This window comes from Antrostomus carolinensis, unplaced genomic scaffold, assembly GCF_000700745.2.
Source record: "Antrostomus carolinensis isolate BGI_N321 unplaced genomic scaffold, ASM70074v2 scaffold52614, whole genome shotgun sequence".
Lineage (NCBI taxonomy): Eukaryota > Metazoa > Chordata > Aves > Caprimulgiformes > Caprimulgidae > Antrostomus > Antrostomus carolinensis.
The window spans coordinates 1-12,451 of NW_010312601.1; the positions used below are offsets into that span (position 1 = coordinate 1).

At 39.0% G+C, this 12,451-nt stretch overlaps 1 protein-coding gene across 1 annotated transcript; it reads right to left on the reverse strand.

Moving 5' to 3' along the window:
* Positions 1-51: 51 nt before the first annotated feature.
* LYPD6B (LY6/PLAUR domain containing 6B) lies at positions 52-2,461 on the reverse strand (the record flags this gene model as incomplete). Its single annotated transcript, XM_010167025.1, has 3 exons — positions 2,347-2,461; positions 1,101-1,199; positions 52-182 (listed from the first exon to the last, which is right to left on the reverse strand). Coding segments are annotated over exons 1-3 (345 nt in total), but the record flags the coding sequence as incomplete, so codon positions are not given.
* Between the last annotated feature and the right edge of the window lie 9,990 nt (positions 2,462-12,451).

Sequence of the window (12,451 nt, forward strand, 5' to 3'; positions counted from 1 at the left end):
GCAGGAAAGACAAGCGCTGAAATGCAAACCTCAAAAAAAGAGAGTGCTTACTGTGTGACCACTTTCTCTGTGATGGTGGCAGCCTACAAAATGGCATTCTTCTCCAGTAGCGCATTTTTTGGTGACTGATGTACTCTTCCCATGGTCTGTGAAGAGATGAACTGTCAAACAGTACTGAGTACCTACAAAATAAATGTTAAAATGTTTATTTGCATAAAGTACACGTTCTTTTATAGGGTTCAAAAACTTCACACGATTTAGCAAAATATTCCCATTACAATGACTTATTTGAACTTGATCAAAATACCATTTAGCAAGAAATTAATTACTGATGAAGTCTTAGAGCTTCATTGACCCTTCAAACCTCCAGAAAGGCTGCTATAATTTAAACTACTTATTAGCACTATAATCTACACATTTATCTTCCATACTCTTCTTTTTTTTCAGCACATTCTCGTTTTCTTTGTTTCAGGCATGTTTCCTCATTCCTCTAAGTTCATTTCTTCCCCTTTCCCACTGTTACTGTGAATATCACTGCAAAGAAAAATGAGGAAACATATTTCCATTATTTTTCTATGTATCTGTCACTGTCTCATACAAATATGATGTGTTGTTATTCAGGTCTTGCTGCTCCCAAGCAAGCCTATAGCCTAGAGAGATCATTATACCTGGGGATGGTATCCAAAAGGAAGGGGATGAGGCTACAAAGGCAATTCTTAAGGTTTTTTTAAACAACATCTTTAAAATTAATTCCTAGGACGTGCATAGCTACCTACATACACACATGCAACACATATAATTAATTACTATACTATTAATGTATTAATAAGATGTTATTATATGCTATATAAAATGTTTTCTACATACAGATATATATGAAAACAATTTTCACTGTTGCTTTGCACTCTGAAATGGTCTAAATATTCACCTCAGCAGAAATCATACGACTCAGTATTACTAATAACACAATTGAGGGCACCACTGTGTTGGCATGTCAAACCTATTTAGTTAGACTTCTAGAAGATTATTCAGCCAGGGAGAAGGAAATTTAACTATCATAAAACAAAAAAACCCCAACTCTTTAGTAGAGATGCACTTACTTTCAGGACACCATCTATCTTCAGCCCATCTGTTACAGTTGTAATTGTCCACTGCGTTATCACAGGTAAAGCACTTAAAACTGTTTGGAAATGGAGTGGCTTTAAAAGTATTAAAACACAGTAAGTTTGCAAATATTTAAGGAAAAAATAAAATACTCAAAGTAATACTGTAAGTGCTTGTACACCCATCTACTTAAAAAAATATATGAGGTACATTTACATATTTTCAATGATACATCACTGTAAGACAAATAAAACCTACAAAACAAGTTTGGTAGAAAGTTTTTTACATTTTTAACTGGTTTTACTATGCTTGAACTTTAAAACATCTCCTCCTGTTTTCATTCTCTCACAATCCAAAATATCATTTAAGCAGTGGTGGGAAAAACAGGAAAGAGAGGACACCTTATATATATGCACATGATAGTGCATCTGCACGTATGTTTGTAGAGAAACACAAACACAATCTACATTCAAATGGCTTCTGAGTCCTTTGATGAAAAAAATACATCTTCAAAACCAGCTTCAGATCTGGATCTCCAACTCTGAAGAAGTCTGAACCCTCTGACAAAGGGTTCAAGAGGACTATTTTAAAATCTTATTTGCATTACATAAATATCTAAAGGATTTTAAGATGCACAGTTCCCTAGGTGCACATAGACTCCTATTATATCTAGCTGTCTTGACTGTTTTAATCATACATATCATGAGAATCTTCTCCCCTTAAATGAAGGGACAGAACACTTCTGATGCTAGATAAGAGGCAAAAAAATGATGCTATTAGTGACAACTGGCTTCACAGGTCTCACAAGGTTTTTAATTACCTTCAGTTTGAATTAATTGCATACAGCACACCTATTCTTTCCCCTACAAAAACCCCAACAAAAGACAAAACCATCTGTTATGTATTATTTATGAGAAACCCACTGCATAATTTGCTCTGTAGGAAGACATTTCAGAGACAGGAAAATATAATAAAAGCACTTAAAAAGTGAGAACTATTGCCCTCATGCATTTCAATTTAGCAAGGCATGCAATTGTTTGTTTTCATTCAGTCAATTTATAAAATCTTAGCAATAAACTAAACTGCTGTGGGTTGAAAAGCAAAGTTTTTATTTTAAACTTTTTAATCCTTCACATTTGAAAGAGACAAACACCTAAAAAACAAAGGGCTGAAATAATTTCAATTAACTAAATTGTTAAGTTGCAATTGCATACACCAAAAAAAGCATAACTGTCTACTTACGGTCTAGTGGAGGTCTCACATCGTAAAAGTTGATGTTCTCAGATGAAACCCAATTTCCTGAAAGGATGAGGAATGGAAGAAAGGCTCCAGCCAGCTTGTGACAGAATAACAACATGCTGAGTATTATTATTGTACATAAAAAAGCAAAACTGGTAGGCCTAGGAAAGAAAGAGAACACATTATTTAGGGGGAATCATAAAGAACTGAGCGTGTACAACAATAAATCTCCTATGAACTACTCCTGAAACCTTGAAAATTCAGCCCGTAGATCTATACTGTGGAGATGGTTAATGCAAGCAAGCATGCAATGATGAACAGCACAAAGCTGAGCAGTTACTGCCTTCTGCTGGCCAGGATCCTGTACAGAGGACTTAAATTTCCACAAACCTAAAAAAAATTAAAAATAATTATTTCTTTAATTTATTTGTCCTTCGAAGCAATGTCAATCTTACAGATTCTTTGTAAGCATTCCTAAAAATCAACACCAAAACTGAGCTCCTTTATATCCTCCTTGAAACAGACAGGATTGCAATACCATTACAGAAAGGAAAATGCAGACAAATGTCATTTTTAAGACCATCAGCCTAGAATCCGAGGCCAATTCCTTATCTGATAGAGAAGAACATACATCTATTGACTTCAGGTAAGCGACATCATCTGAATTGTAGGTTCATTTATCAGTGGCACAGCAGCAAAGATCATGAGTGTAAATTAAATTTATTTCTTTTTAAAGTGCCTACCAAGGAAATATTAAGGAAGCTGGGGAAGGACTTTTCATAAGGGCAGGGAGTGACAGAACAAGGGGAAATGGGTTTAAACTGAAAGAGGGGAGGTTTAGATGAGATATTAGGAAGAAGTTCTTCACTGTGAGGGTGGTCAGACACTGGAACAGGTTGGCCAGAGAAGCTGTGGCTGCTCCTCCCTGGAAGTGTTGAAGGCCAGGCTGGATGAGGCTTTGAGCAACCTGGTCTAGTGGAAGGTGTCCCTGCTGATGGCAGGGGGGTTAGAACTGGATGATCTTTAAGGTCCCTTCAAACCCAAACCAGTCTATGATTCTATGATGTCTGGTGATGGTACACAAGTTTTGGAGAATTGCAAAGTAGAACTTTCAGAGAGATGAGACACATGTTTTGGGCGTGCTTTGCACATTTATTTGGGGCCTCCTACGTACTTTGGTAAGGCTTTATAGAGAAGAAGAACTAATGAATTAACATTTTGGTCAGTTTAATATTTAGATGTACACATATACATACACACACAGAGGTATGTATGGCAAATTGCAGTGCTACTGGAGACCTAGTTCTGATATTAAAAAGCAGAATCAGCTTCAGTGGCACTCTGCCCATGCAAATTCCGAGCAGGAGAAACAAGCTTGAGTGGAAGCTTCCGCCAAACCAGCGACGTTGTTCGGAGCTGCCAAGTGTGTTCATTCAGGAATCTCTCTGCACACCCCTGCACGGGCTGAGGGAGATGTAGACACTAGGTCTGTGCAGGAAGCTCTGAATGAATCCAAGCACTGAACTGAAAATGGTACTCCAGACCATTTCCACTCAAAGGATTTCCTTCTTTATTCTGGTTTTTGTTTTGGTTTTGTTTTTTTCCAATTATTATTTAATTATTAAAAATACAGGAATTATTTAAAAGATGGTTTTGCCAACAAACCAATCAACAGAAAGTTCAACTTTTTGCATTCAGAATTCAGCCATTCTACTTAAGATTTGTTGGGGTTTTTTTAAATCATGGCTTTATGAATATATTTCAGTAGAGACTGAGAAAGCCACAGCATACCTTTACCCGCAGTGCACTCCCAAGACTATTTTCTGTGGATGGTCCAGATTTCTTCTGACTATAGCCCAGGATCTAAAGAAGAATTAAGCAGAAGAATCTGTGGAAAACAAACAGGAACTGATCATCATAATTCTGCCCTTAAGGAACTAATTAGCTTAAACTCTGTATGCCCTTCTTCATATTGAAAATTAAGATAGAAACCTAGAAGTGTGGTGGATTTATAACAAAATATCCAAAGCACCTGACCTCCACATTATGGCTCTGCCTTAATGAGTGCCATCCTATTGCAGAAATACAGATTCCCTCCATCCTGTGATACCCCAATGTCATAAAAAAAATATGAAAGACAGAAGTGAAGCAACGAGACTACTCACTCCTTCCATGAGGATGAGTTTACCTCTTTTGCAAGGGAAAAAAATTACACAGGCAATGACCTGGGTGGGACCAGACTATACCAGATGAATTTATATTTCACACTCTGGATTTTCAACACATACTATGACCAAAATAGAAGCACTCAGCAGCAGCAAGGTAATCTAAAAGAGCAAAGAGAATCATCAGCCTCCGGATTAGAGGTTATTAGCAAACTGTGAAGTAAACAGGTCCCCCACAGTTCATTCTTTATGGAAACAAGCACAAAACTGTTGGTCAAATCCTTAACACCACTGCAAAGTCCAAAATGAATCTAAAACTGGTGACTAGTCAACCCACATCACATTCTGCCACTGAACCGTTGCCTTTAAAGTCTATTTCATGACCTTTTGATATTTTCCAAGACAGAGCAGCAGAACGTGGCATCATCCAGGACAAGAGAAAGGGAAAAGAGGAGACAGTGCTGCTACTACAACTCATGAATGATCCAACATACTACCCAACTTCATTTCTCCTTCCTCGAGCATTCTTAGCTCTACCAGTTTATGTTGGAGACAACACCTCTCCCTCAAGTTCCTTTTGTTTTACACAGTTCATTTTAAGTTAGTGCTTAAAAACACCAGCCTTTGCCCTCCGTATCTAAGATTTTTCAAATCAATTTTTGCTCACAAAATCACCTTTTCTCCCAGTGTCAAGAGGTGACAGAATTTCTATTCCAGCTGACAAATTTACTCTTTTCTTCATAGACAATATTATCCTATTAAATCCTCTTTAAGTTATTTTGGATCAGGTTTCCATGATCTAACCAAGAGAAGGAAGCACCACAGTGCACCAAACTCCTTCATTAATACCATAACCAGTATCCTGAATAAAGTCAATGTAATAATGAAAAGTTATAGGTACTGGAAGCAAAAGACAGCAGCATAATTTCTATAAATTTTCTATGAACATAGCCAACCTGAGAAAAAAAACAAACAGCTAAGGATGCACAAAGTCTAAAGAGATCTTTGTCTCCCATATAGAGAAGAATGCTCACATGGTGTCTTAAAAACTAAAACACTCCCAAAGCACAGAATATGAAACACAACTCTGCACACTTGAATGAGCCAGCTCTTCAGTGATGTCCCATTTTGCTGATGCAGAAGACACATCCCTCCCTACTTACAGGTTGTAATTTCCTATTCTTTCCAGTATTGGAGGACAGGTATCTCCTGTCCACCCTCACTGGAGCCCAAAGAGACCATGAGGAGATGTTTGGTCTGATTCAGTTCAGCCACTCATCTTTACATCCACCCCATTTATGCCACCACTCTCCAGAAAGAGATTAAAGTTACTTTTAATAGCAAAGTCCAATTTCACTGTGCTGAGCCACATTTCTCTACCTCCCCCTGCTCAGCCTTTCCACTCGGAGGAAGACAAGGGCAGGAGGATGACATAGCTGTAATGCTGCATTATCCATGCCAGGATAAACTGGTTCCCAAGCCCTGGGAGAGACACACATAGTAATGTTCTGGTATCATCTCAATCTCTGCACCCTTTGTTAGGACACCATAAAGTATCTTTACATGCAAAATAAGTACTAGCTCAAAATCAGAACTATTATATATTTAATTTTATTAAATAATAATAATAATAATTAAAAAAAGGTAGAGAAACTGATGCTAATGTGTGGGGTTAAAAATCTAGTAACTCCAATGTAAGTAGGTACCAGTTTTCAGAGCCACGCATTCCTGATCTGAATTACCTGTCTCTTGTGTCCCTGGACAATCAGGGATCCCCTGATCTCAGATACTCCAAGAGGGCAGGATCAGGCCCTGGATATACACAGTCTGTGTGAGCATGGTTGGTAAGAGTATGAGAAGAATCATTTTTGTGCCTCTAGTGTCAACATCCTTCTTCACAGATCCACTGTAAAATAGCTCTATTTATACCCTCTGAATATCACAAGCCAGTTACTTTTAAACTGCCAAGCCAGTTTTAATCAAGCAGCAAAATTCAGTGTATTTCAGGCAGCTCAATAGCATTTCAATCTTTCCATTTTACTCTGTAGGAAGACAGGGTAGTGAATCATTTCAATGCCTAACAGTTGCAAAATTGATTTCCTTAACACATATTTTCTGCTGTTTCTTCTAGGTTGAGAAAAAGTTTGCCTTTATGGGGAGACTGGTCTGTAACTTGAGCTGATGCACCTGGATAGCAAATAAAAAGCACAATTACACTTGTGGCAGCTTTCTACAAATTCAAGCTCTCTCCTTCTCCCTTCCCCCAAGTTCCTATTGCTTTCCCCAGAGAAACTCACACCAAATGGAAAATTTTAGAGCATATAAATACAAAAAAAAGAAAAAAAAGCGAGCCTTCAGTTGGTGTAAAGCAGAGTAAATTGACCTCACAATTTGCTGTAGTCAAAGGTGTCCTTGTTTGCTAACCAGGTCAATAAATAATGGATGTCGTTTGACATAGTCTTAGTTACACAGCTGCACCAGAAGTCATTCTCAAATAGAATAGGAAAATATTGGCCAAAAAAAATGGCTTTTCTATCTTATCCAAAAATCTTTAAAATGCTTATTTTCTTCATAGTTGCTTATCTCGGTGGTGCTTTCATATAATATTATCTAGTAGCATGAGTAAACGTTTCATTATGCCCAATTAGGAACACTCATTAATGAAGGAAGAAACTGTCAGCATAGAGAAGATTAATTTATATAAACAAGAGTGAACACGGAGACACAGCTTTCCTGGGGTGAGGAAAGGAGACCCGTGAGGGAAGAAGGGTTGTTAATGTATGCTCTGTAAAGAATATGGAACTAAAACACATTACAAGAAAACAATGAGGAATACGGTGTTTGAAATAATTAATATATTCCAGAAAGTTTGAAGGTTTATTTTACAGTGTCTAACAGAAGAGTAGGAAGCAGTGTGCTTGTTTTCTGATTTTAATAAAATTCAAGTCTGTCTACATTGTTTTTCCTGGCAGACTCCGTGGAGGATTAGCAGATTTAACATCAGATATGGAATGCAAATGAAACTTCCTCCTGTCATTTAGTAAGCAATTTTCAGGCGCTATTAGATAATTGCAAATGCTTATGTTAAGCTTTGTTAAATACCACTTCAGGACACGAGAGTGAGAAATACATAGGCAGAAAGGTATGTATGCTAAGGGCTGAAAAAGTTAAAACCAACACCTGACATCATCAGGTGTTCCCTACAACAAATCAGAAAGGCCAAAACTGACACTTCAACCTATCCAAAAGGACAAAAATAGCTCCTTGGCTTCCCCATTTCTTAGCAAATACTTCAAATTCTCATGTTTTCCTCTGGAGACCTTTTAATTTTATTTGTAAGCCACCACTTACCCCACTTAAAAACTCAGGAAGTGAAGAAGCGGATGGAATGAGTGAAAGAAAACCTTCATTTTCTTTGGGGAACAGGTGGAGCACATTTAAAGTGAAAAGGTGGGAAAAATAAATATTTTTAAGGATTAAAAACTTTAAAATACTGTTACATATCTGCAAATTATAACTATTTGTTATACAAGTTCTTTCTCACCTACTAAGTTAAAGTTTCTATTTTCTGATTTTTATTTTTATTTTATTTTATATCATTAGTGTAGAGTAACAGATTTTACATTACTCTGACAGACATCTGCAACTAGTAACACTGCCAGAATAAAATTTAAGTTATCAATGTTATTTTTAAACACAACACATTTCTTTATCTTTAACCACAGTACACTTAACCATGTCTGGAATTAAATTTGGTCTTAATTACAAGAAATTACAGAGTTTATCTAAAGATCTTACAACAGTAAAACACATACAGAGCTGGAAATGACAACATCATTTAGCTTGGGGTCTAATGCTGGCATGGGAAGTTGTGATGCAAACCGATTGCGAGACACGGAGGTGTCTGGCTCCACGATACACACAACTGCTATGATTCTGAAAAAATAATGTCTGATTAATGTAATAAATCTCAGAAGTACCACTGAAGTATTTGCAAGGATAACACATGTGCTTGTTTTTAAGCCTACACACACACAAAAAAAAAGATCCATGGAATGAAAATTGTATTACATGATATTACATCTCATCCCTTTTACAGCCAAAACTGCTCAGCAAAAATTAGTCTTAAGCACTGACATTTATTTTAAAATTCAGAATCCCTGATCAGCTTTGGAAAGTAATTTATTCTATGTAAAAATTCATTAGTGAGAGATCAATCTCCCATTTCCTTCTGCAAGTATATAACTTCCTCAAAGAACTGCACTTTGGCAAAGCTATGGCTTACCAGAAGTTTGACACTTCAGCTTGTATCGGCTTCTACAGATCACGTAGGCAACTGTTTTAAATTTCTCTCTGCACCTGTGCAAGACTGGAAATAGGAACTTAATATTACTCTAGAGAAAAGAGATTATAGGAATAAACAGCAGTTTTCCTTTCCTTGAGCTGGTCAGAGCACTTCTGTAAAAATCAGTTTAACAATATCAATTTTACAGACTGTTTGGTTAAATACCTCAGTGTATCAGAGCATTGTTAAGGAGTCAGGCTTCACTACAAACGGTGGGACAGGAGTTCAGCAGACCTACCTCTCTGTACACAAGCTGTTGGGACCCCAGCTGACGTTAACCAGAGGTCCCAGTGAACACCCAACTAGATGAAAGGAGAAGACAAAAATCCTGATTTTCAGTATCGTTCTACAAGTTTAGCTCCAGACCACAGCCAATATTGAAAAGATTTCTATATTCCTGCCAAGCTAAAGTTACTCATATTCAGCAAGACCACAAGGTAACGCTACTGCATGTTGCACAAGAAGAAAGTTCTTCAAGACCTATGTTAGAACATGAGAAAAGATGGGACAACAGCATTGCTCCAATGAAATAAAGATATATCATAGAATTATAGAATGGTTTGGATTGGAAGGGACCTTAAAGATCATCCCGTCCCAACCCCCCTGCCATCAGCAGGGACACCTTCCACTAGACCAGGCTGCTCAAAGCCTCATCCAACCTGGCCTTCAACACTTCCAGGGAGGGGGCATCTACAGCTTCAGTGTCTCACCACCCTCACAGTGAAGAACTTCTTCCTAATATCTCATCTAAACCTCCCCTCTTTCAGCTTAAACCCATTTCCCCTTGTCTTGTCATTAACTGCCCTTATGAAAAGTCCCTCCCCACCTCCCTGGAGCCCCTTCAGGTACTGGGAGGCCGCTATAAGATCTCCCCAGAGCCTTCTCTTCTCCAGGCTGAACAGCCCCAACTCTCTCAGCCTGTCCTCACAGCAGAGCTGCTCCAGCCCTTGCATCATCCTGGTGGCCTCCTCTGGACTTGTTCTAACTGGTCCATGTCTCTCTTGTGTTGGGGGCTCCAGAACTGGACGCAGTATTCCAGGTGGGGCCTTATGAGAGCAGAGTAGAGGGGGAGAATCACCTCCCTCGACCTGTTGGACACACTTCTCTTGATGCAGCTCAGAATATGGTTGGCTTCATCTCTATAGTTCTATCTACCATCCAATCCCGTTATTATTATTATTATTATTGAACTATTGAATTATTATTATTGAACTCCAGCCAGTTCAATTCAGCCTCAGAAATATGCCTTGGTTTTAATGCCTGTGAAACTCTTATTTCTAACACAAACTCTGCCCAACATATACCATAAAGTTACGTATACCATTCTAGACAATAAAACAACACATTCTAGAGAACAGAAATGAGAACCTACCTGATTTCCACTTGTGAAATGAAATTTAAAAAAATCACAAATTACAATGTCAAATCAAGGTTTGCACAGAAAAGATTTGCTAGGAGAAAAGAGTGTTTTGCACGCAACCCTACTTCAAACCTTAAATTCCCCCAAATCTGTTTGAACCTGTGGGATCAGACAAATTAGAAGGTATGAGAGTTTCTTCTGACAAAGAACATTTTCACAAGCTTGACATTCAGTTGGACTTTAAGATTTCAGCTATACACCAGCTGAGTTCACAAACCTGAAAAGCGTGCTTTTTCACCCAACGCTGATGTCTGGAGTGAATTCACTGACATCAGCCATCACTTCTTCACTCCTGGTCATTATCTCAGCACTTTGGGTGGTTTGTTGGTTTGGTTTTCTGTTTGTTTCTTTCTCCCAGCTGCTTGGAAAGAATAAAGCACGCAAAAAAAAAGCAGTCCCCCTGCCCTTTCCTCCAGTCTTAGCTACAACCTTTTCCCAAGTCACAAAGGAGTGAAGTATCACACATGTGCCAGTATAAAGTCAAATTCTGAACTGAAAGAACTTGAAGAAAAGATTAAGTAACTTTGCCCAGTTGTACTGTACCTGGTGTCAGGGTCCAAGCTCTCACGGGAGGGTCCAAGCTCTCTCCATCTCTCTCAAGCACGTCTTTGCTTCCCTTAAACCACAGATACTAAGTTTTCTACAATAACATAACCCTAGAGAGATTGTTTTGCCTTCATTTTCCCAGTAACAAGAAAATGGTGAGCAATGCCCTTCCACCACCAGTGTAGGCCAGTTTAGGACAGTATCACAAACTAATCTGAATCATAGAATCCCAGACTGGTTTGGGTTGGAAGGGACCTTAAAGCTCATCCAGTTCCAACCCCCCTGCCATCAGCAGGGACACCTTCCACTAGACCAGGTTGCTCAAAGCCTCATCCAACCTGCACCTCGATTGAACAAAACCACACACAGAGTCAACCACTGGTTTATTTTGGCAGGGTCTAATGTGTGAGATTTATAGCGCTGGTACTTGTCTGATAACATCTTTGTCTCATGTTTGGATCAGCTTTTTTTTGTTACTACGCAATCCTTGAAATTATAAACAATACAATCTCCTTGAATGCACCAGGAATGATGGCAAATGCTACTGGCCAGATACCAGCAGCTCCCAGTTCTGCTACACCACGTCCAGGGAACTGCAACAACAAATGCCTCATATTGAATACATTCAGTTTAAAAATCAGTTGTGAAGAACAAACAATCTGTCTTCATACCCCAACACAAGAGAGACATGGAGCTTCTAGAACAAGTCCAGAGGAGGCCACCAGGATGACGCGAGGGCTGGAGCAGCTCTGCTGTGAGGACAGGCTGAGAGAGTTGGGGCTGTTCAGCCTGGAGAAGAGAAGGCTCCAGGGAGACCTTCTAGTGGCCTCCCAGTACCTGAAGGGGCTCCAGGAAGGCTGGGGAAGGACTTCGGCCAAGGGCAGGGAGTGACAGAACTTGATGGGGTAATGGCTTGAAACTGGAAGAGGGGAGATGGAGATGAGATGTGAGAAAGAAATTCTTGTCTGTGAGGGTGGTGAGACAGTGTCCCAGGTTGGCCAGAGAAGCTGTGGCTGCTCCTCCCTGGAAGTGTTGAAGGCCAGGTTGGGTGAGGCTTTGAGCAACCTGGTCTAGTGGAAGGTGTCCCTGCTGCTGGCAGGGGGGTTGGGACTGGATGAGTCATTTGTTTGGTTTGAATGCTTTAAAGGAACTAGGCTTAATAAATTCCTGACCCATCCGATCTGACCTAGTGTAAGATGGCATCGACTTCCAATCGACACACTAATCCAGAGCGCTGAAAACAGCAAAAAGCAAATCTCAATTTTTCCCTCGCTGAGAATTATTACCCACACGCAGAACCTGGCACAATTTCTTATTTGAACAGCCTCGCTCAACCTTCTGTCGCATTGTGAGAGAAAAGTGATTTGCCCTCATTTCGAAGGGAGGGACAAGGCAAACATAAAAAGTTCCCTTTCTCAGGTTGACAAAAGCTGTGTTGACATACATGCCCTATCTTCAACTACACAACCCAAACGCTGCGCTGTTTTCTTCCTCTTAAGGCTCAAATTTCTGGAGCAGAAGCTCATAGCTTCCATGTCTGTAGACACAACTTGGCATTAAGCATTAATAATTAAATACAATAATATTTAAATTAAAGTATTTGAAAATAATTATTAAATTAATAATAATTAA